Genomic DNA, 25,726 nt, shown 5'->3' on the forward strand with positions numbered 1-25,726 from the left:
GAAGAGCGCGGCTGAGCCGCCCGCAGCCGGCGGCGCGCTCAGAGCCCTCCTGAGGCCCCGCGGCGCCGTCCCGCGGGTCGCGCCGCTGAGGGGCCCCGGCAGCCCCGGCCGGGCCGAGGCCGTGAGGCCGCGGGCAGGCCGGGCCCTCGGGAAGCTCTCTCTCGGTGGCGAGAGTAGCGGGCTCTTGAGGGGTCCTGCCTCACCTCACACAGCAACGCGGGCAGAGCTCCAGTGTCCTGACTGGTGGCGCTTCCCCAATTGCCATCTGCAAGCTCCAGAGCAGCTTCCAAGAGAAACCTGCCAGCCACCAGTAACATTTTGTCCTCGACTGAGCTGCTTGAGGTGCCATGAGGGCTGAGGTGGCAGCTCTGACCTTACCAACGCCCCCCAACACCTCAGTGACTTGTCATTTTAACATTTCCTTACCCACTTTTCAATAGAAAATTCATTAAAAGTATATCCAATAGAATAATAAACTACTTAAGAAAATGCTTGAATAGAGCATTAGAAAAAAAATCATATTTTTATAAAGCATGGAATGAAATGGGGACACTGCAAAACATATTCAGTATACCAGGCACCCATGCTGTGGGACTGATTTTACAAAGTAGAGCTGAAAAGTGAAAATGCCTTCTCCATAGAGATAGGAATTTTACTCCAAAAGTTAATCACTGTTTCACTTGGGTACCTGTAAATCAGTTAATCAAGACTGCTGTCCTGCTGGAGTCGCAATACTATAACTTAAATTATATAAACATTCATAGCAGAAGGTCTGCTAACACAAAACCACTCAAACTCAGCTAGGGCAGCTGACATTGACAGCAACATAAAAATCTTTTTTTATGCTTTTTTTCCTAATAAGCTGCTGTTTTTGTAATAAGTGTTATTAGCACTTTTTAACATTTAACCTGAGGCATTAACGATCTCTCCCTTGTGCGTAAAATTGCAAGAAGTGAACAAGCAACATCAGCTGCAAAGTTTGACTTTTTTAAAAAACACAACCACAAGAAACTCTGAATTAAAGAATTTTATTTTGTGCATTTCAGAAATGAATGATGACATTTTTTAAAATCAGTTGTTGCTGTGATAGACAGACATGTAAAGCTCATGTTTCCATTTTACATTACAACATGCAGTGTGAGAATGATACATTAGTTTACTTAAATTCTCAAGTTAATCATCTTTGAATAAATCAAGAGCTATTAACTGTGTGAACATCGGTAACAGTTAAATTATTTCAATTGGGAGGAAAACAAATTCTTAGTGTAACATAGATCAAGAAGCACCAACTGGAACACAATGGATGCACAGTTGTTACTGAGTTATTTAGTTTATTTCTATTTTACCAATTATAAGTTTGCATTACTAGAAGTTTACACTAGTGAGTGTAAAATATAAATGATAATGATACAGCTCAGGATCAGTCAATATAAAGTCAGCTATTTTGAGGGGATAATGACTTGATCTATATGGATATCAGCTCATTTTATGTTAGAGTTAACATTGTTTTCTTCCCTCTTCATTTTTAAACTGTTTGGCTTGACAAAGTGTTGAGTAGCTTTTTGAGAAACAAAAAAAAAAAAAAAAAAGAAAACCCCAAAACCAATAAACCACCACCCCCCCCAGAAAGTTAATAACCTTAAATCTTACTTTTGTTGCTACTTAACAGCAAAGTCAACCAATACATATTTTTTCCCTATTTAAAATATTTGTCACTAAAACTATGCTCAACTAATCAGTGCCGAAGCAACATTATAAATGGGCATGTTTAGAAGTTTCATAACATATGTATTTTTGTGTACACAGTGGTGATTTATTTTTAAAATTTTACTATTAAATTAGAAAATTTTACTATTAAATTAGAAAAAACCCTAGCAGTGACAAATATGCAGTCTCTATCAGCAGTGCAGGTTGCAAAACTGGAAAGCTATCTGTACATAGTATAGGAAGGTTTTGATGAAAAATTTCTCATGTTTTTTTCCCCCAACACTTAAAGAGTGTTATTGCCAATGAATATAATTTTGACACCCGGTGGAAATCTTCAACAGTTATAGCTCTTAAGCTTCACTTCCAATTTTAAAATGTTTTCATGAACTAGGAAGGAATTTTTTTCTGCCACTTTGTTCCTGCTTTCTAAGCCACAGGAGCCATAAAACATACCTTGAAATAATACAGAAGAAATAAGTATCCAGGAAAACAGTAAAGCTAGTGAAACAGTAGGACAGAAACCTCAGTATAATTATCAAGAATTTTGGAAAGTTCAGTGCAGTATGAAAAATACTTTCTATGCCTCTTGCACATTAAAAAAATAATCTGTAGCTGACATTTCCGTAACATTTTTGATCAAATGACATTTCTTATGCATTGTGTTAAGAAAATAAAAAATTCCCAACCCATGTACTGCAGTTCAAAGTTCAGGTATAATATAGACGCTACCCATTCCTAACTTCTAAGGACTGAACACTTGAGCAAGGGAGTTAAAATCCTTATTAACCTTTCAAACAAATAGTTTATGAGTATAGCCACTTCTTACAATTCATCTCTTGAACCGGTTAACTTGCCCTTACAGTATCTACCTGAAATACATTTCTCTGAACAAGACAGCATGTGCACTGTACTTTAGACAGAATACAGAAACTTTAAAATACAGACATGATAAAATCTTGATCTGTGTTTTAGTGCATTATAATTACATCCCGTATTTATTTTTTCAGCATATGTTGTCTAACATTCAGAAATAGTGCTTTTGCTTTTCTGCCTTGTGATGTGGGAAGTGTTGTCAGCCTTACTCTCTGCCTGTTTATTGCACTAAGATGAAAAAAGTGTATGAAGATTTTGAGAATTACCAACTGCTCTCCTCTCAGTTTGTGAACCCTGAATTTAATAAGGACATGCAGGCAACCAAATATGAAAAAACACATTTTGCATCATGTTCACTGGCTTGTTCCCAAAGGACACTACACAGCATGCTTATTGTTATTGGTACAATTTCACAAGGCCCAGAGCCTCATATTCTCCTCTCTGATACAGGCTACTATGTCTTTCCATTGTGTTAAGTGTTTCCACCTGATAAAAAGAGCTAGGATTTTCCCAAGAAAGAAGGGCTCAGGTGACCCTCTCTCTTCAATAAATTAATTTAATAAGCAGTCAAGCACTTTGGCCTTCCCTAACATATTGGCCGTGCATTGTATGCACACTTCTTTTGAACTACCTATGGTGAAAACCAGATAAAAATGAAAAAACAGGTTTGCTATATGGCTCATGGTGTTTAAATAAATCTAAAGACAGATTAACATAGGATGTTACCTCATTATTGCTTGAGTTAACTCTCAAAGTAAAGTTTTCAAAATTTCCTTATATAGCTTCAAAAGTTGATTTATTACAGTATTCATACACTTTATTTCTGTGGTTGCTTAGTGGAGTGTTCAATTGAACACATACAGAAACATCCCCATTATACAGTTCAATGGAGAGATAACATATTATGCCTTCATTAATGCATGGTACTAGAGCACAAAGCATACCAAACTTAGAAAGCTAGAGGTTAGTCTACTCCTCCTTAAGCATACATTTGCAAAAACATACATTTATTCTTTAAGAGACGAAGAAAAAAAAACGTAAGAGCTGTGCTACTTATTTTTAGCTCAGGAAGGAGAAAAATTACTTTGTTACATTAAGATTTTGTTTTGAAAAGGCTAAAAAACCAAAGCTACTTAAAATTAAGTTTGTGCATATTCTTAAAATTGCTCCTTACTAAAAGTTGCTGCATCGAGTGTGCACTGCAGTTTTATTTTATTGTCATGCCCTGATTTTCAAAACACCTAAGCCCCACACAGTTATAGGGCACAGAAGTTGCTGGCATTCAGCATCTCTGAAAGTCAGAACACAACTTAAGTGATTGTGCAAAACAGTTAATTTCCCTTGCAGTATAAGCAAAGTGTTCATTTATGCCCAATAGTAAGACCACTGAAGTTTCACCAAATCAATCAAAATAAACTTTTACAAGTCATAAAGGATTTCAAGGATAACACCAATTGACCACGCCTGAGTTTCACAGCTAAAAGGACAATACTGCCCATTCTCATTGGTTAGTTCTGGAAGTCCTTTCCAGGATGATCTGGTAAAAGAAAACAGAAATGAGTACTGTTGTTAGATTATAGATTGAAAAAAAAAAAGGAACATGGCATTTTAAAGCCTTTTGGAAGATAAACTCAGTAGGAAACAGATAAGCTTTACTAAAGGTCTGCTCTCCTACAAGCACAAAGCAAAGTATATCCTTTAATAACTGAGATGTAATATTTTTTTCACCTGCAGTTGTTAATTGTAGTGGAAGTGTCTGTTCTTCAAAGCAGACTCTCTGCTACTAATAACAACTGAACTTACACATCTGGCATGCTGCTCCTGTTTCTCATTCTGGTCTTTTTGCATTTGGAAGATGAGATAACAATGGTATTCAAACTGTATTTTAAATTGATTATGGTGCTAAAAAGTGACAAGGGCTGGAAGGCAGCATGATTATATAAACCTTCTTTTCCTCCTTAGGAACAAAACCCCCCCAACAAACCAGCACACTTACAAAAATACAATTAAAGCCTATTGCTACATTAATTATTCTGTACAGAAACAAAGTATCAAAACAGAGTATGAAATAATAAAGTACACTACTTTAAAAAGACAGAAAAAGCAAAGAGTGTTACCAAACTGCAAAATATTTCTGATACTACCAAACAAGAGACTCAGTCAAGACACTACATAAGGCAAAATGTTGTTTAACAAATCCTTTTTTCTTCCTTGTGTGGTCAGACAAACACTTTTGTCATGAGTCCTGAATTACTTTTTTGGGTACAAACATGTTTCATGTGCTGCAGAACAGTTTATATGAAAGATATCAAGGGCAAGGTGTTTTGTTTAGTTTAGCTTGTCTCAAATCCTTACTAATTAAAATAGAGAGTAAAAGAGGAAAACTCTGTGGGTTTGGTTTGAAAGAAAACTCAAAATGCAAGTTCCTCTCTCTCCTTAGAAAATCAAGGTTATTAGCATGACAGCTTCAGAATCTTAATTTTCTCACCTGGAACACAATAAATCTAACAATATTTTGCATCATTTTATCTGCTGCAATTGTAATCTGTCACTACTTGCCCTTTAAGTACTATGTTTTACAAAGTTTGTTTTTAAGTACTTTGATTTTTTTAAAAAACAACTCACTGACCTTTTTTTCTGAAACTGATTTCTTGTATGAAATAAGATGCTCATTTTTGTGTAAGATTTATTTCACCCAGTCTTTGCATGGGTATTAGGAATTCTGCAATCTGTGAAAGGCACTAGATCTCACCTGTATTTGAAATCTGACTTGAGACCTGCAATTGCACATATAGCAGCCAACTTCCTATCTAGAAAAGAGATCCCATTTATACAGTAGATCTGTACTCTTACATGCATTTGGATAGTGGATACCACTAGCTTGGTATTTTGATTATTTTGTATCTGTGTTTGTTGTTACCTTACCTTTCAAGATGAACATAGTGGCGAGAAAGAACATTCTTAATCATAACTACAGTTTTTGCATATATCTCTGGACCAATCAACCTAGAGAAATACAGTTTGGCACGAAGAAAATATCCAATTGGCCACAGCCATTCCTAAACAAAGAATGAAAGAGATGATCATCAAAGCAGTTGGTTTGAAAAGATGACTATGCTTTCTCTAAATTGAAGGAAGTAGCTCTTACAGGTCCTTGGTGATAATTAAACCCTCTGGATACATTGTAGTTGTCATTGTCAAGAGCATTATCATAGACTCCACAGTACACCATATCACTGTAAGAAAAAAAAATGTATTATGCAAACAAAGTCTTAATTAAAAATGATACACAGAAAATGCAAACAGAAATTAACAAAAAACTTGTCATTTACATTTACTGATGGTTAAGTTAGGGAGGTCTCCAATAGGTTCTGTACTTTACATGACAGTGAAATTCCAAATAAAGTTTACATTTGTAGGAAAATGGTCAACATCTTGAAAGGACTTAAGAGTCATAATTTTACCCTTTTACTTTTACTCAAACTGTAGTGCTGTACACTGTACCAAACACCATGTCCCAAGATGCAAATTCAACATTTTTGTTACGATACCAAATTTGACTTGCTTACTGTGAAGCATCCAAAACCACCCAGCCATTGCCTACTTAAAGAAATCAATTACACGGACTTCTAGAACAGCAAAACAATTGTTCTGGAAGTACTTCCTGCAGCCTTATTGCACTGGTATAAATGAAGATTTCACACCATCACCACCACCCCTGCCCTACATCAAATAATTCCTACTGTCATATTTATTGTCTTTAGGAATTACCACTTGAGCTTATCTCTACTGTACTTACTCTGGGTCTAAGGTTTTCATGCCTAATGGACCAAGAAGCTTTTCCTCTGCTATCTGCAGAGCTTTCCAAGCTCTCTCAGGTGTAAACAACTCAGGGGCCTAATAAAATAATAAAGATTTAATGAATAGTGTCTGTGCATATACATACATAAGGCTGTGTATATAAATGCAGAAGATGACAAAAAGCCTGAATTTTGTATTACTGAATCAACTTCTGGAACTGGAAAGTCAGAGTAAGCAAGAAAACAGAAGGTATCCAGTGCCTTTTTCAATTTTGATTTTATTTTATATACCCTTGACAAATATCATTACTGAAGCTCTTTACAAATCCAATGAAGACAAAGACTCCTTCCTTTTTAGCCAATTTGATGGGAAAAGCAGCCTCCCAGACCTAGCCATGAAAGGTATTCTGGATACAGGGAACAGAGCAAATTGGCAAGTCCTGTCTTGATATATTTTTAGGATATATTCCAAGATTGATGAATATTAAAAGCATGGAAAAAAAAGCTGCTTTCTAAAAGTTATTCCAAGCAATGTATGTTTCCTGATAGAATGCCATGCAGACAGACCTTAAAATGTTCTTTATAACTGAACTAAGCTTGCATTTAAGTGCAAACCCCTCCTCCCACTCCCCGACACTTACCACAACCATTGCTATTGTAAAATTTGGCCTGAGCTGGTAATCACACCATGGACTCGAAGCTCCATAGCTGTCCTTATAAATTCCACGCTTGTGTACAAGATCTGGGCGTTTTTCATTAGGATCTGCTGGATTCTCAGAGACAAAGAACAGCTTTTCAAAATGTCCTTGAATTTTCCTGTCCCACTCATCATATGTGATCATCTCCTCCTTTCCTGCAAGATATTATACACAGTTTTAATTTTCTGCAATCAGCCACAGTGACAACAGGAGAAGTATGCTTCTTGAATTGCTGACACTTAATATAACAGGAGCAGACCAAGAGCACCTCTCTCAGTTTGTGATTCCCTACATTTAGGCCAATTGTACAGATCACAGGAGCAACAGCTCACTGAAATTTCTAGTGAGACTAGCGCAACATCAGAGTCTCCACAGGGTACATATTCACTTGGGCTGGCTAAGCTTAAAGTAACTTTGTGATTAGAAGAGTACTCCCTCTAAAAGATAAGGGACTTCCTATGATATTTATGTAAATATTCCCAGCAGAGGGTTTTCTGTGTTATGAATACTAGGGGGAGGGACAGAAAGAAAAAATAAAGTGTCTTGCACCATTTTACTCTGCATTCTTGTAATGAATAATGCAATCATCATAATCCACAGTAACCTTATCACTTATACCCATTCTGAGAAAAGGTATTCAGGCTCTGAAATTCCTTTGTAATCCACAGAATAAACTATGTGAAATACTGAGAAGACAATATAAACTTCTAACAAATTTTTATACCAACAAAATTATTTTGATCATACAAGATACTTTCTCACGTTTTTGCCCTTTTACCCTAAACTTTCTCCTGAGGTTATATGGTCACTATTTCATTGTTTTAGTTACTCTTATAACCCAGTAATACAATTATGAGATGTGCCTGTTTTTACCGTGTCTTTTCACAGTGACTCCACGAAATGGAAATATGTTTTTCCCAGATAAATCCATCAACCAGCGAACAGCTGACTTGCACAGGCCAACCATTTCCACAGCAGAGCCATCTCTAAAATAATAATGATAAAAAACCTCATTATTCACTTTAAGAAGGCTATTAAAGTTCAGTGAGTAACTGAAAAATTTAGATTCATAAGTCTCTTATTTAGACAATTTCTTTTTTCTTATTTTCCTATTATTCCTCTATTTCTCAGTCAGGGAATGAACTTGATTGTAAACTGGCTAGCAAATACCTTTTTTTGTCCAACAGCCTTATTTAAAGCTAATTATCATACCCAGCTAATTAGCACAAATGGAAGATAATTTTATACCAGTGATTAAGAACATGAAAAAAGGACCAACACCAAATGTGGTCCTCTGATGTCAAAACCATGTTCAATACAAAGCTTCTCAACTGCACGCACACTTCTATAACTTAGGTAATAGTTTTGCCATAAGAGACTACTCAAGTCAAAAGTGAGGGATTAAAATTAGAACTAAATACACTTCTTGGACTTGCTTCTTTTGTCAGGTAATATTAATGTAATCAATATATGCAAATATTTCAGATTTACTGTCTACTTGATGGAATTTTCTCTCTTATATCACCAACTCAGCCTCTTTAGGAAAGTAGCTCAATTGCTCTAGGTTCCCAATTAAAATGCTTGACTTGTCAAGCAAGATAACATTTCCTCAATTCTTACCCATGAATGGCAATTAATTTGAAACTGTACTGAATTCAAGCAAGGATGCCTGCAGCAGTTTGCTAGCACATAATAAAGACCCTATTTCAAAATGCTTAATCTCAACTCAAAAAATGTAGATGTTGTAAATATTTTTGAATTCAAACTTAGAAGTATTCAAACAACACAATTATCAATATATAACTCTTATGAGAAGTTTGAACACCAAAGTGCTGCTAGTACAGCAAGTATACAGTATTTCCTAAATTACATTTTACTACCTGAATTCAGAAGTCAACTCTTGGCATGAAGCTAAGACTGTGACAGAAGCCATGGGCTTCACCTGCCTAAGAACACAGCTTTTGACTTCAAATCAGCATGAATAAAAAAAAAATCCATAAACATTTTAGTAAGTAGGAACATTTAGAACATTTGAGAGATAACCTCTCAGATGTGTCAACAGAACTCATAGTAGTTCTGCAGAAGAATATAAGTTAAAAAAAAGAATTAAAAAACCCCTGCCTCAAGCCTGGCTTTCATACCTTGGAGTAGCTGGAATTCCTGTGTTGCGAGCTCTGTCGCTCTCTCCCATTTTATCCATCCAAGTGCCACAATTGAAGCGGTTCCCTCCAAAAACAAAGCCAGTTTCAGGGTCAATGCCTGCAGTTACATTAAAACCTGGCAAGAAAGAATATCAGGTGTTAAGTTCATTTTTTAGGCAAAACAAAATCCCAATTATCCACACCCCCAACCCAAATTTCCTAATAAACAACAAGACCTTCCAACAAGAGACTTGAGGTAGGTTTCTGAAGGCAACTGTACTTTAAGTGAAATTTTAAGGTAACTTGCAACATAACATATGACCAGTTACTATTATTTAGGCACTTCATTTTATAAAATATATATATATATATAAAAGTAATACAGTTTTAGTTGCAATAAATATATATTTTAAAAATATGCTCAAGAGAAAGAGGAAATAATAGGAAAAGGAAATACAAAATATACTCATCAACTTCTGTTTTGCACAGCAAGTATTCTTGTATGTTACCTTCATCTCTCATCTTTTGGTCAATCTGAGGACCAGCATTCCTTTCTCGGAAATTTATGCCTTCCATATGTCGTTGCATTGCTTCCTGTATTACTTCATAAAGTGGCTGATCCTAGTTTCATTACATGTTTGGATGACATGTGAAAGGCAAGATGAAAAATTAATAAGAAGCATTTCTTAAACTCTAGTTTACATGATATTCCAAAACAATTCCCACACCATCAAACATTTTCAAGTCGCATCCTTGGCAATGGCAATACCATTGTATACAACTTTTCACATCAACATTTTTGCAAGACAAAAAACAACAAAAAGATTTAGAAGCTGATGGAACTTTTTTCCTCCTTGCACTTGGTCTAATTAGGTGATGCAAGAAGTGCCTAAAATGTGGAATTCTTGTGCTGTAATCAAATTTTACCATAAAAAACATATAGCAACAGATGCAGGCAGCTAGAAAATAATTAGATCGTTTCATTAAAACTTTATAGTTTTGTTAAATAGCTCAATTAGAAGAATTTTTACCACAGTGCCTGCAGGCTGAGGAGAAGAGTCATCTCTTGGGTACATCCTAGAAACAGGACACCTGAGAATGTCTAATCCATTGGGAACAATTTTACAGTACTCCTGGATACACTGAAGCCACCACCACACAGCATCACGACAGTTGTATCTGGCATGTGTCCCCCCACCGAGCAGATTGGGAATGAGACCATGTCTTAAAGTCCCACCATATGCTAAAATGATGTTTCTAGAACAAAAGAAAATCACAGTCTTGACTAAGTTGCCTTCCAGGCCGTTGTCAGACCAAGTATCAAGTACAAAGCATACAGGGTTACGATAATAGCAAGAAGACAGACAGCATTTTAAAGACAGATTCCAAAAGTTTGCTGTTGAAAGCTACAAATTACTCAATTTAGCATGAACTTCTTTTACAATAAAAAGCCACCCATTCCCTAACAAATTCCTCAACATGAATACATTTAAATCAGTTTGTACAAAACATACATCATCTATTCATAAGGAAAAGATAATTTGCTTTTTAATAGGTAGTGATATAGATCCTAAATCTAAATCCCACAGAGGTCACAGGGAAGGTTTGTTATTGACCTTGTATATGATTACCCTGGTATCCATTCTGATGGGTGGGGTGGAATGGGGACGGAGGGCAGGAGTAGATGGGAAATTCCTATTAAAATACAGAGAGGCGACAGCAGCTGAGTTTATGAGAAGTTTCATTTGAGAACCGTTGCGCATACCTTGCAGAAAACACGGATTCCAACTAGCTTTAAAAGGCAAAATAAACATCCTAGTTGACTGCAGATCTCTCTGCATAAGAAAGCTAACAGCTGGCCAAATGTACAGCAGCATAAATACATGCTGATTTACACCAACTAATTTTTATGTTTCTATTGTGTGCCAAACTCCATTCAAATCAATATTAATCAAAATATCAAATTCATCTGGCTTATGTATGGCTCATTTGTCAGGTTAAATATTTATAGCTACCAGATTGCAACAACGCACATTTATCTGATTTCTAGTATCAACAGACAAATACTAGCAGTTACAAAAAAATCAGGACAGACCTGCATTCACGCCTTTCTGTTTAGAACAGTATTCTCTTTTGCTACTTCAAGTTTTTACGTAAACAATTCTGAAATTATTGCTCAGCAACAATGATGCAAGTACTAGTGAAACAATCACTTTGTTCAAGGACAAACAGTAGCATTGCTGGGGTTAAAACTACCTTATCTCTGCAGAACATCAGTTTTGTATCAGTGCTAAGAAGGTAAAAGACTATTTGAGTAGTATTTTTAATCCCACTTAGAGGGAGCTCCCAAATACGCCTAGTGCCATTAAAGTTTTATAACTGCACATCAACTGTTTCAAATATCTTGTGCATCAGCTCAGGTTTTGAGAGCATTGCTTTTTTTCTAACTGCCTACAAAGCCAACAAGAACCAAGGCTAGGCCAGTCTTACCGTGCTTCTAGATAGCGCCCAGTAACTAACAGTAGACCTCTTAGTGCAATAAAAGTATCCCTTCCCCATGACCGAAAAATTCCAGAAGAAAAGTGAGGCAAACCTGAAAAGAAATATCATTATTCATCTAATTAATAGATATAGCAGAAATCTCCAAGCACACATATATAAAAAAACCAAAAGTAAAAAAAAAAAAATAAAAATCCTCATTTATAGCTTTTTCCTAGATTAAGATATTTCAAATAAATAATCTCCTAGACCGAGTTCTTGACAGAATTAAATACACCCTATTCTAGAATAAGGTGTTCTAGAATTTCAAGATCACACAAAAGCATTTCTCATACCACTAACAGTGGCATTTTGATTTTTATTAAATCACCTTTTGGCAACTTAATCAAAAGTTAATTAAAAGAAACAGAAAGAAAACTAACCAAAAAAATCAGAACTATGACTGGAACACTTTGTTGGAAAGAATTTATGCATGAGAGTTGTGGCATCTCAGCAGCATAAAGGGGATGAGAATGTTCTCAGACACTGTGAAAGACATCCTGCTTCTCTCTTCCAGCAGCTTAGAGATCTATATTTTACTGCAGAAATTATAACATGTAGCTTTAGGAATGAGTCTAAATGATAAGGCATAATAATTGCAACAGTAACATCCATACTTGTTTTTCTGCCATTTGTTTTCTTTTATGAGCAATTAAACAGAAATTCCACATCGTAAAGCTTCAAACCAGAAGTCTCTTGTGCATGCTTGGTCACTTTAACAAAGTATTTGCTAATTCTCAAATAAGGCCTCCACATCTCTGCAAATTTATAGTATATGGCAGCAGCACTTGAGAATGACAATCTGTGTACATTTTAAAAATCTCAGGCACAACTATGAGTGAGTATGTGAAAGGAATATTTAAAACCAAACCCTTCAGTATAACTAATCTTTATGACCAGTTTAAGGGAACACTGTGCCTCTGTGCTTCTAGGTAACACTAAAGCAGGCAGATGGAATGTTATTAAAATCCAGAAACTAAAAGCAATAAAGCTACACAAGAGTGATGGCAAAAAGAAGAAAAGCACCCTACTGAGAGAGACGCCACTGCATCTGTGGTTGCTTAAAAGTTTCCATGGCTTCAGAAAAGGAATGAGCCAACTCAGAACCAAAATAAACTCATTCTAAGCCACAGAAGATAATACTTTGGACATAGGCAAATGCCCATAGGAAGATTGCCAGATGCTGGCAGAACATTTGGAGGTATAAATACTACTTGCTGACTGCTTTTATGCTCTTTCCTTTTTGGAGACAGTTTTAGATTAGGAGTTCTTCTAATGCTAATGGTTCTTTCTGAGAACTTGTAAACCATAAATTCACTCTTGTCTCTCCATTACAATTCACTTTTAAAATTCACCTTTATAAAAAATAGACTAAAACCCCTTATGATAAGCATACTCATCTGAAGCAAGTCCCCTGGAAAGGAAAACAATTTTTTTGATCTGTGTATATGGTAACAACAAATATAGCAAGAAGAGTCTCTAAAAAAAGCAGTCACACATAAAGCTCTCCCTCCAAACGTCCATGACTACTACTAGAGAAAACTCCCAGACTTGCAACATGAGAAAACCTTTACCTTAAACACAAGGCAAAAGTGAGTGAAACTGCTACATTTTATACACAGTTTCTGACATATGGCTCTCAAACATGATGCAGAAGACTTTAATATAGTTACTAAAAGCAATTTAACTGTTTTGGAAGACTTTTATTTTTAAAGGTTGTTCTCACTTACCAGCTGCCAAGGAAACACAACATTGTTCTTTCTGATTTGTAATCTCATTCAGCCTATAGGGAACATCATGTAAGGAAGGAGACAGATCTGGCAGACAAGAGTATTTTCCTATCCCACACAACTGGATTGAGCCCAAGGAAAGGTGTTTAACAAATGTTGATCCATTCTGCACAAAGCTGTAATTCAACAGAATTAAATTAAAATAACTTTGAATTCAATGATAGCAGTCTATAAAATGTACCCTTTTTCATTTACAGAAGGACATGACAAGCATTACAAGGAAGAAATATAAAAAACTAGCAATGAATTAATACCAGTATTTTGCATTAACTGATTTTTTATCTAAGATTTAATTTGTAAATCACTCATTTTCCTAAAATGGGTACCCAATGTTAAGAGTCAAAACAAAAGTTTATCCAGCCTAGTCAGTACTTTTAAAGATCATATTTTTACAATATATATACTTTTACATATGCTTATACATATTTTTACATATATATACAAAAACTGCAAATCAAAAAAAATCTGTTAAGGCATTCCCTGAAATAGCTGATCTCCATTCCTCACTAGTTCATCTCCAAGCATTTTTTCATAAAATATATTACATTCCATGATTTCACAGCCATACCAAATTCTATTCCCGTTTTAACATCCCTGTTTTTACAAAACAGTATCAAACAGTATCAACTTGTTCAGCATATTCATAGGTAGAATGAAGCCTCCATGAAATGAGTCTCTCTTCCCTTTGCAAGAAAAAAAAGCAGCAGACTCTGAAGATTAAACAGTTATTTCAGAAAGTAAGCAGAGTGCTCAGATAATGGGGAGTAATAATGGAGAGCTGTTGAAGAAAGCATCAGCATCAAATACAATCTGGTATTTTCTTAGTTACCTTAGTTAAGGAATCATTGCATTGGTACTAAAATTATAGCAAAAAAAAAGCTTCCAAAGCCTGGCAAAAAAGATGCTGGCTTAGGGTTTCCTCCTCCTACTGTGCAATCCCAACAGTAGTTATAAATTGAAACCATGGATAGATGTCTGAACTCTCAGTCTTCCAAACCACCACTGTTAGAAGATGGATTTGATAATTCTCTACTAATTTTACCCTTCTACATTAGAGGACTACGAAAACATTCCAATTACATTCTTCAGTAGATAAAATTTAAAAGGTTATAACGTATCCAGATGCCTTTATAGCTCTGATAAAAAGGCCAAGCATACCTCGACATCTGATGCCATGCCACATCCAGGAGCGTTGTGTATGCTCCCACTAATATGGCGTCAAAGTAACATGGGATGAGGTAACGTGGAATTCTCTTTAGGTAGACAAACATGGCCTTCAACCATTTACCAACCTATTAAAATGCAATAGAATTAGAACTTGATCCATCAAAGTTCAAATGCCAGTGCCTTCAGGATGCATATTGTTACAGTTTTTGTACATGTATTACACCCCAGTTATGCTGTGCCCTACTGCTACAAACCTTCTTAATGTCTTTTAGCTGAAGAGTAGTAGAGAAAAATGTGTATTACATCTATACTGAATGGGCCAAAAAGTATAGAAGTATAGAATGTGAAGTATAGAAGTAGACTATATTTTGCTAGTCTTATAGCCAAAAAATGAACTATCATGAAGTTGTTACTAAAATAAAGTAGCAAAGAAAAAGGCATCACTATAATCCAAGATGGGAAGAAGTTTTGCATTGCCACAAAGATAACACTGAGGAGATGAATCTGAAGACCAGGAATAAAAAGCTATCAGAGCTAAATTATGTAGAGCCACGAGTGAATATGACTGCAGGTCTGTGTCTTGGACTCAGGATTCTAGATCTTCACCTCCTCGTATCACTGCAAAACATTTGACATCTGGGAAATATTTTTATTTCTTTCTAGTCCTGACAAATAACATTATGACAACTTTCTAGTACGTCACTGAAGATTTAAGCCTTGCAGATAAAGAATGCACCTTTCAAAATATCACATGATAAGACTATACTAAAAGCAAAACTGTCAAGTTTAGTTTCACATGACTTAAGTCTTTGAAACAAAATGAGACATTACAAATTAAGAACTCAAAAATACACAGGAAAAAAGCAATAGTCTTTGAAGAACAGCAAATGTGGCAAGTATCAGACTAACTTGTTCTCTAGAAAAGCTCTGTTTCTCAGGGCAAATTTAGCATTCACTTCAGTACATTAGACTGTTTTATCTATTCTTCTGCTTTGTATTACTAGACTTGACTTCAGGAGTAAAATGAAAAATGTTAAAGCCTTTATTATTGTATTTGTTAGGTAAACTACAAAAATCAGGTCTTGTGAAATAAATAAAGCAGCTTCCCTGTAGGAAAATGAACTATGACAAAGAAAAGGACTGCACTGTAATGCAGCTATAAAGCAACCCTGAATCTCAGAAATTCCTGTCTTAGTGCTTGGCTGACTGTAACTGTCATACTCATGTATGCAGCAGTATTTAGGCATTCTCTTGAAAGTACTTTCCTAAAACAAACAAAAAAAATCAACCCAAGAAACACCCCAAAACCTAGAGAAAAAAAAAAATCAGTAATTTAATTTAACCCCCCAAAGCCTAAAAAAAAAAAAAAAACCAGTAATTTAATTTTTTATTTGAGGAGAAGTAAAACAGGGAGGGACCCCTGCAAGCCTTCATGCAAGAGCTAACAATACCTTCATGCCCCATATATTTTTCATTCCCCTTTTGCAGTCTATTCTTAAATAGGATTGAGGGGAGGGAAGAAAAACATATTAATGGTTTCATCTACTAAAGGAAATTGCCTGGGCAGGAAAGATGTTATAGACAGTCTGAATAAAAAAAAAAAAAAAAAAAAAAAAATTAGTAATTGGAAATGAAATTAACTAGCAAGTTAAAACCCTGAAGTTACCAAATAAGTATTTTTACTCACTTCTGCACAGGCTCCAGCACGTGAAATCAGACGATTACTGACATAATCAATCATCCAGTCTCCAGATCTTAAATTATCACAAAATGGATGACCCAAATCATTCTTTGGTCTAATGTCTGCCATCACTGACATTAACCCTGAAGATAGAAACCCAACTCTGTATTAAAAGACACACCATTATCACAAACAGCAGTTACAATGCAGGAGCAAAAGGTACATAGCAACAGATGCTTTAACTGGATTGCTTCTCTCATCTGCATAACAAGTTAAGCTACAACCCAATTCTAGTTTCCTCAGCATAAATCCTAGAAACTTATGAACATCATTGCAAATAACTAGCATGATGGAATTTGTATGTTTGATAAATGACAGACACTCCTCAGTAATCTAGTAACACCTCAGGTTAGATTAATGCAACTTTTCACTGCAAGTATATTTATTTTCCTTATACTTTAAAAGTCAAGGTATGGGTGTTAAAACACATCCTGAGCTGCAGTGTTAAGTTTCAAAGCATTGAGAGAGAGGGGTTTTGTTCTAGTATGAGATTTCCTGGGAACAACAACAATTAGTAGCAAGGTCAAGCAGAAAAAACACATCTTTTTTACCCAACAATGGCAGCAGCAACACAACAGTATTATTGTGTGATGTGATCTAAATTGAGAAGTTCTCATTTACTTTTTTTACTTGACAGAAAAAATAATGCTGAAACTATTACCTTGGAGGCCTGCATACTTTAGGGGTGACCAGTTTGGTATATTGTAACAGCCTCCACCATCTTCCTGTTCTTCTGCCTCACATCTATACAGTACTTGATTTAGTTCAGCCAAAGTTAGCTTAGATGCAATTCTAAAAAACAGGGGAGAAAAAAAGAGTAAACCCCAAAATAACTTCAGGAAGGAAAGAGGGAAAGGATTTCCCAAACAATTCTCATTTCAGACTTTAAATACTAAAATATATACAGTTCTCTCAATACTTCGTCTTGGAATTTAGAAGTCTAATTTTTCAGGTGTTCAAGATGCTCTCAGATGTTCCAGTGTTTATTTAGAAATACAGTATTATGTTCAAAATCACACCCAATCACACACTGAGAAGCAGACCATGTTAGAAAATCTACTTTAGGCAGCAATTACACAAACTGGGAAGTTTTTCAGTATTAGTCTCACTTAGTATTATACACATAAGAAGATCTCTCAGAGTTTTTATTGCACTCTGACAATTCAAACCCATCTGTATCACCACCACCAAAACTCAACAACCCTCAGTAGGTATACATAGTATTCTCTGTTCCCCTAGTAGCTCTCTTGGTTCTAAGTCAGAAACTCAAGGAATACTTACGAAGAAAATGGTGTTTTTAATATTGGTGCTGAGTGATCATCAGGAAGACTTCCAGATTTAAAATGAGAGCTGAACTGGATCAAATGATTGCGGAGTATCCCCACAGCCTCTTGTGCCTTTGGGTCCAGACTAACTCTGTAAATAAAAAGGCATATCTTGTAGAAATACAGCTCTTAGAAGAACTATTCTCCAGTCTCCAACCACTTTTCAACCCACACAGCCATATGGCAATTATAATAACATACCTGAATACTATTACACTTCCTGGTGTTAATTTTTCAAATTCTATTTCTTGAACAAATTCATTTGGCCCTTTTATAGCAGTTCCAGCTTGCTTTATGATTTTACTGTCTTTTATCTTAAAAAAGAAAACAAATTTACAACTGAAATCCACTGTCTTTTTTTTCTGATATAAAATATGACAGATTAAAAAATATTATATCAGTACATGGGTGAAGGATGCTAATTACCTGGATATGCTCTCTGAGTTCCATTGTGAAATTAGGCAATCCATTTATAAAATGTAGATCTTTTTTGTAAGGACTAGCACTTCTCTCAATAGTCCTTGCCTCAAGTACTACTTCATCTATTTTTCCTAGAAAAAGTTAAAACAGGTTACAGCTCTTTGGATATTTGAAATGAAAAAAGTGATTATTTTGAAATTATGAAACAAAAGCTAAAATGAAAAAGCTGAATATTCAATATACAAGTCTCTGTCATACAGCAGAACAACAGAAACACATGTCTAATATTCTAAATACCTGTAAATATTCATTACACACTCATATTCTGTACTGTATTTTAAATGGCAATTTTTGTTATTTTATAATAAATTAGTTATAAAATCAAATGATGAGAGAATAACAACTTGTCTTTTACTGGTCATCAGCTTTCTTAATTTGTCTATTGTCTTTTAGGAGACTGTGCTGGAGCGTTACATACTGCAAGTTCTCATATGGATTTCATGAGCATGTGCCTTAAGTTAAAAAGTGTGAATAACTTAAAATTTTTGTACAGGATATCAGCTTTTGGGAAGAAATCTGTTTACCTGGTATACACATTTCAGGTACTTCTTTACTGTAGAAAGAAGTTTTAGGATCCCTGAAGGCAGTTCGACACACAGCCACAACAGACTGGTGTGTGTTAGGGCAGTGTCTTGTCACTGCAACTATATCTTCATCAACTTGATCTACATAGACCTAGAAAAGACATAACATTGCAACTGTGCTCACTCAGAGAACACATATGAAGAAATCGCAGTGTTACCCTCACTTCTTGCCTGATTAAAGCCTTTAGTCCCCAGCTCCTGATGCAGCCTGTTTATGGCCAGCCTTCCTGCTAGAATTCCTGTTTGGAAATTAACTTCACCAGAGGTCAGATGTGCTGCTGAATTCCATTTTGAATAAAACCTCTCTTCAGATACTACAGAGATCTGTAAAAAAACCAAATTTAAGCAAATATTAATTACTCTGGGAAATAAAAACTACCACATCTTGAGGTCTGAACTGTATAATGAATTCAAATTTCATATGAAGCTGGACAATCTGAAATAATGCCAGACAGCAAACTGCTTGGAATTTCAACAAACAACATTAAAGTATGTGTTCTAGTATGAGAATAAAAGGTATTTTTAAAGGTAGCTTAGGAGTTGAACTGGAGACATGTACCTGGTGTGGTACTAGTTCATCATATCCTTTGGTACTTCCAGTAGCACAGCATGCCATGGAAACAATCATTGCACTAGGAAGAGCATCATATGCAGATCGGTGCTACATCAAAAAATATAAAGATAAAGAATAGTGAAACCAAGAAAATTCAGTCCTCCCAATTCAGCATACAGAAGATGCACTCAATCTAAAAAAGGAAGTGCTAATCTCATGGTCATCATTTCCTCAATTACAATTACTGGAGAAAATTTCTACAAATTAACTAAGAAAACTTCAGAAAAATCATCAAAATAAGCACTCCCTGCCCACCACTTTCTCTCATTCCTGCCTGTAAACAAGTTCAGGAGAACAGGTCAATAAACTGCTTACAGCATCTGTATGAAAGACTCAAACCAGTTTATTTAGTAACTTTATATACTTCTCCCTTGAAAGACAAAATCTTGAATGTCAGAAGGTATTGTTACAAAATTTTTTGCTCTGCATGAAAGCTTGAACTGAACTGCATTTGCTCTAAAAATTGTTCAGGATATCCAAATTGCATAAAGCCCTCCCACAGTTCAGAAATATCACTCCCGAAAACATTAAAGGTAATTTTTTTGTTGTTGTTTACATGCTCACCTGAATTGGACATTCATTATCATGTGTAATATCCATAAACAGTGCATGAGCAATAGCTGGCATCAAAGGCCTCAAACGTGGCTGAACAAAAGATCCGACAGGCTCCCCTCCAAACCGATAGACCAACCTCCCCTCTTCGTGGCTATTGTAGGCAGTCATGGCCTCTACAGAAGAGAGCAGCTAAGTGTTTGCATAACAACAACTACCTCACAGGACAGCACACACAAACATGTTAATGTGGCATTTAGAAGTTGTTATTTTGGTGTGTTCAATCAAAAAAATCAAACACATATAGCTATATTCTCCAGTGTGGAAACACAGCCTTGGAATATCCAATTTACTGTAACATATTAAGGAAGAGAAAGCTAATAGGGAAAAAAAGGATAAAAAAGCAGAGATCAAACTATTTCTCACAGGCTTTAAAAAACTCATGCAACAAAAATCAGACATGATGCAGGACTTACATAGCAGAACTGTGCTACAACTCCTTTTTCCTTCACTAGATCAAGAATGAAATATTTAACCTTCTGTAAACTAACAAAGGAGGTCTTCTCTTATTTTATGGCTAGTACTTTATTTTTTGCCAATTATCAAAAAAGTCACAATACAGAACCTGTACTTCTGATTACATGGGGTATGAAATTTAAAGCCCATAATCCAGTAGAAAACATTTTCTTGAAAAAAGCATGTAATCTATAATCTCTCGTTGGAAAGAGACCACACACGCAGCAAGCCTACCTCTTATTAAGGAGGTAATGCCCAGCCTATTCACAAAGATATTGTCCAGCTCCTCATTTCCTGTGAACAGTTCAGCCACTACATACAAATCGGCTCGCAATTTTCTAGCTGTGTCCAGCATGTACTGCAAAAAGCACAGCCAAAAAAGCCACAGAAAGGGGAAAGGTAGATATAAAAAAGGACAAGTTTCAAAGCTAGGCAGGGATTGGACAATAGGAAAATGCCATGCAGCAAAGATAAACAGAAAGCCAAAATTAAGGAACAAAACAAGTTGTTACACAGAAGAGGACACAGAAACATAAGCAAAACCAAGAATTAGCATACAACACAGAAGAAGTTAAACAGAACATGAAGAAAATATAATTGCATAAGCAAAGAACATGAATATGTAAAAAAATAAAGCATACCAATGTTAGTTTCACATTTAAAACTCCAAACCATACATGACAATCCTACATAATTTTCAACTGCTTATTGTACCTCTAATCAGGCTGGTAATTCCCAGGCGGTTGACAAAAACATTGTCAATGTACTCACTGCCCGTGAAGAGTTCAGCTATCACATAAAGATTAGGTCTGACTGATCTGGCTGTTGCTAGCATCTCCTATAGATCACAATACATTTTTAATGCAAGACATCCATTGTCAGCTATGTATACACAAACATTAACATGATGTTAACAGAACAAACGATCATTCACTATATGCAGCACACTAAAAATATTGATAGCATGAAAGTTTCAGAAAACCATGGTTATATTTAACAGATATTACTTATGGATTGAGTAATTCTGGGAAATTTTCCATATACTTTAAGCTAACTACTACTTTGTTTTAAAACAAAATCTTAGCTCAAAATACAAGAGCAAAGGTTGGATAAAAGAGATCCCTATTAAACAAAGAAATCTGAGCAGCACTTCAGTTTAAGCCTTGGCAGTTACCATTCCAAAAATAGTAACACTAAAGAAAAGAATGGCAGAAGTTTTGAAAAGGCTGCATTTAGGAGCTACTTACAAGTTGCATGGGCAAATCAACTTGTTTTAGAGAGCTGTTCATAGGGTTACAAAGTTCTGTAAGCTCTGTTACAAAGTTAAGACTAAGCACTAAAAAGATGCACTACTCCAAACCTATTTAAAGCAAATTTACAAGGCAAGTACAACTTCGGGATTTAGTCAGCTCCCTGGGAAACAAGAAGCACTAGTCTTAGCAATACAGCTGCCAGACAAAACTTGTTGCAGGAGTTCATTACTAGCTTTTCAATTCTGTGAAGTGAACCATTTCCTGTTTAATTTACCAATAGCAAAATATATATGGCAAAAGAAAAAAAAAAAACAGTCAGACTTTTAATCAGGTCTTGGCCATGACTCCAGCTCAAACAGCTCAAACTGGCATACTGGATACTGGCAGTCATTACACTATGTCAACAGCTCAGTGAGGGAAAATCTAGCAAGGCCCATCCACATCCACAGTATTTCAATTAAAGTAGAGAAGATACAATAACTATACCACTCTACTGTTTAAGGTAGCTGAATCCATTTCTAAACATCACCAGACAAGAAACCTTGATTTTATGCAGTGAGAAAGATTCACTCCCAGTGAAACTGCATGTAAGTCCTGCACTGATGCCGTGAGATCTGCAGGATCTATTTCACAGACAGGAAGCTGCTTTCTAACAAACATGCTTAATTTTGCATACCTCAGCTACATGAATAGGTGTTGAGTGACAGTTGTCCAGACGAACACCATGGAAATATTTGGCAGTGATTTCAGTGTATTTTTTCATATGTGCCCAGAGGTATGGGCAGTCCTCAGGTTTATTACCATAACGCAGTTTCACACTGTCTCCCCAACAAATGAGCTCTCTTCTCAAGTACACATTTGAACCTGTAAAGGAAATAAATTCACTTGTGTGTATGTGTGTATATACATATATATACATATAGAGAGTATATAGAATGGGCACCAAAATGAAGATGTGGCATTTTCTCCTGCTGAAGAACAGAAAAATACTGTAATGAACAGTAAAAATTCTAACAAAAACCATATCAACTCAAAAATCTATATACACTACACTGATGTAAAATTTCACACTCTTCCTTGGGAACATTTAGCTTCTATATTGATCCTGCAACAATTCTTCAGATTGAAATAAAATTCCTTTTAATTCTTCAAAGTAGCATAAAAACCTGTACTTCAGAAAAAGAAAAAAAATCAAACAAACAAAATTAGTAGTTTTGTTTTTCACACTGGTCAAATTAAAAAAAGAATCTCACTGTGTTATAATCTGTCACAGCCACAATTTACAATTTTATCTTCTATTAACAGCAGACTGTGATGAATTTCCAAAGCCGGTAAGTAAAAAAAAAAGGAACTGTGAATTACCACAAATTCCCAAAACATTCATGTAAGCACAGCCAACTCTTTTCTTCACTAATAGCAGCACAGCCAGACAGAGAGAAAAACTGTGTTTCTTTGGATGTACACCGTGATTTTTTCAAAGGATCATTCAGAGAACTGGCTGCATTTGTTTTGCAATTTCTTTATGGTGTCTTTTTGTACCACATTTTCACATTGTGTTCTCAGTTGAAATAATGTGTGGCATAAAACAAAGGCATAACACAAATATAAAGCACTCACAACCCTGTAGATGAGTTACAAGAGAAACCCCAGCAATGGAAATTAAGAATGCTAACTAAAGCCAGTGACTGACAGGAAAAAAAAATACAAGTCTGCCTAGAAGAAAGGGCAATAATCTGAAGGCAACTGAACAAAAACACTCTTGAAACACCTATTATCTCAATCCTCGAGGAGACTAAAAGTAAATAAAATTTAGTGAAAGAGATGTAGATTGCTTTGCACAAATTAAATGTTTGCTAACTGCAGATCACTGTGGAGTATCCTCAGATTAGTTTGTAAAGCAGACTCAAACTTTCAGACGATTTTTAATCACAATTAAACTGGCCTTTGTTTCATTTAGTTTACCACGTGAATGGCTACTTTGAACACGAGCTTTTTTTTTACATTTATTGTATATCAACACTGTGCCCCCCAAAGGAGTTAGAATGCAATATTTTAGTGCATGATGATTTCATGCCCTATTTTACCTTCACAAGTAATCTGCATACTTAATTTGGATTAACTGGGTCATCTCTTGACTGCCTGACTGCCACTCAGCGGACTTTTCAAGGATCCAATTTTTGCTCACTAATGCAGTAAAACACTATTCACCTTTTCATTGCATTAGTTTTTCTGCCACACTGTCATTGTCTCATGGAAATGCCAACAAGCACTGGTGTTGGAACAAAGTACAAAGTAAGCAACAAAGACAATGACAAAAGTGGGGAGGCAGGACATCCCCATTTCAGTGGCAGAAAGCTGGTAATTTCCCTCTCCAATCTTGTAAAACTGTACCTCAAATTCCTCAAATTCAAGTTCTTACAGTTCATCTATATGCTGAATGGGAAATTAGAGTGCTATAAGCTTAATATCTGTTACTCTGCAGCTTCACAGGAATATATCTGGAAAAAAGACTGATTAAATAAAATCCTTATTGCTTTGGCTAGAGTATCAAATGGTTTGTAAGAACTCAAATTTCTTTTACAAACCTGGTTCTGCGAAGTTTCTAAGAGGATCATCTCCCATAACCCAGCCATTATGAGCCATCAAATAACAAGCTTTATCTGGCTGATGTATCATACTTTCTTCTTCCTCCACAGTCAGCTCTTTGAATGGATATGTAAAATACCTATGGAATAGACAGGCAATTAAAAGAGAAATCAAAGAGACAAACATCAAACACATATGGTAACCTAAGCTGCAATTTATTGTCTTTGAAATGAAAGTATATGCTATGAACTAGCTTGTACATAATACAGATAAGAGAGCAACTTGCATAAATGATGGAGAGTTTTCTATTTTGAAGGAACCTTTGAAGAAGCAAGAACAGATGTTGCCACTATCTTGGTGTCAGCTGGTAATGTAAGAGTAAAGCTGTAGCTCTTTAGATATGAGTGGCATCAAGTACATAAAACATGAAAGGTGTAAACTTGCCTAGCTCCACTCCTCTTCCACCTACAACAGCAATTTGCACTATGTAAGGTTTTGATATGCTCCGAGTATTGTCTCATGCTTTCTGATCACATCTGTTTCTGAAATAGTTATTGCTTAAAAAAACCCTGTCAATTTGCTGAGTGACATTTCTCCATGTCAAAGAAAACATATATTTCTACATATAAATGTATGCTTTTGAACTTGGAATATATACTTATTGAACTTGGAACTTGCTTTCCCTGGATAGATTCTAATAGTTTCCAAACAAACAAGAAAACATGTATATACCTGGTAACCAAGGGATGCTTTCTACTGATAGGTCCCAGCTTAGGACCATGACAAGCGATTCGTTCATAAACCACAGTCCCCATAACGCAATTGACAGCCTGGAAGTAATTGAATAATGCATTATTACTGAAATGTCTGCATTTACCTGCAGTTTTACACAATTCAGCATTAAAACAATAATTTCAACACCTGTTCTTGATGATGACTAGTTTGCCTGTATTGCTCAGCATTTAGTTCCTCAATCCTCTTGCGAAACCAGTTACAACATTCTTCTATTGCAGCTGGTCCATTGCTTATCAGGAGAACATTAAAAGCAGAGAACAATTAGAAAAAATATTTCAAAAATATGCAGCATAAATTACTAAAATGAATTAAAACCTAATTTTTCCTCATGTCTGAAAAGAATGCATTTTTTTGGCTTCATGAATTTAGCTTCACTTAGATTTTAACTTGTAATCAGAAACGCGGTACCTGTGTGGTATGAATGTTGCCAGTGCTATGTTCATATCTACAGTACAGCCAAGTCGTCTATAATCAGGGTCCTGCAGTATTTGAAGATGTTGATTTGGATCAGATTTAGTGCCCATTTTGCCTGAGAACAAAATAGAAATGAGTACTCAAAGTAAAAAC

The 25,726-nt window shown here is 35.6% G+C and overlaps 1 protein-coding gene across 3 annotated transcripts in view; it reads right to left on the reverse strand.

The window, feature by feature from the left end:
* Nucleotides 1-1,842: 1,842 nt before the first annotated feature.
* AGL (amylo-alpha-1, 6-glucosidase, 4-alpha-glucanotransferase) overlaps nt 1,843-25,726 on the reverse strand; it is a 34,782-nt gene continuing 10,898 nt past the window's right edge. For all 3 annotated transcript variants that reach the window (XM_041483577.1, XM_041483576.1, XM_041483575.1), the window contains exons 8-34: nt 25,568-25,688; nt 25,286-25,388; nt 25,097-25,194; nt 24,364-24,503; nt 22,455-22,642; nt 21,240-21,363; nt 20,022-20,185; nt 19,404-19,505; nt 19,016-19,168; nt 18,785-18,935; nt 18,207-18,331; nt 17,982-18,094; nt 17,737-17,871; nt 17,117-17,247; nt 16,402-16,538; nt 14,706-14,839; nt 13,488-13,663; nt 11,710-11,812; nt 10,251-10,476; nt 9,729-9,840; nt 9,220-9,355; nt 7,952-8,064; nt 7,022-7,233; nt 6,380-6,477; nt 5,729-5,816; nt 5,506-5,639; nt 1,843-4,117 (exon numbers count right to left, since the gene is read on the reverse strand). In XM_041483577.1, the coding sequence (XP_041339511.1) occupies nt 4,000-4,117; nt 5,506-5,639; nt 5,729-5,816; nt 6,380-6,477; nt 7,022-7,233; nt 7,952-8,064; nt 9,220-9,355; nt 9,729-9,840; nt 10,251-10,476; nt 11,710-11,812; nt 13,488-13,663; nt 14,706-14,839; nt 16,402-16,538; nt 17,117-17,247; nt 17,737-17,871; nt 17,982-18,094; nt 18,207-18,331; nt 18,785-18,935; nt 19,016-19,168; nt 19,404-19,505; nt 20,022-20,185; nt 21,240-21,363; nt 22,455-22,642; nt 24,364-24,503; nt 25,097-25,194; nt 25,286-25,388; nt 25,568-25,688 (3,635 nt within the window). In that variant the 3' untranslated portion in view covers nt 1,843-3,999. The remainder of the gene's footprint in view (nt 4,118-5,505; nt 5,640-5,728; nt 5,817-6,379; nt 6,478-7,021; nt 7,234-7,951; nt 8,065-9,219; nt 9,356-9,728; nt 9,841-10,250; nt 10,477-11,709; nt 11,813-13,487; nt 13,664-14,705; nt 14,840-16,401; nt 16,539-17,116; nt 17,248-17,736; nt 17,872-17,981; nt 18,095-18,206; nt 18,332-18,784; nt 18,936-19,015; nt 19,169-19,403; nt 19,506-20,021; nt 20,186-21,239; nt 21,364-22,454; nt 22,643-24,363; nt 24,504-25,096; nt 25,195-25,285; nt 25,389-25,567; nt 25,689-25,726) is intronic.

Source organism: Pyrgilauda ruficollis, unplaced genomic scaffold (assembly GCF_017590135.1).
Source record: "Pyrgilauda ruficollis isolate IOZ18807 unplaced genomic scaffold, ASM1759013v1 scaffold6, whole genome shotgun sequence".
In the NCBI taxonomy this organism is placed as follows: domain Eukaryota; kingdom Metazoa; phylum Chordata; class Aves; order Passeriformes; family Passeridae; genus Pyrgilauda; species Pyrgilauda ruficollis.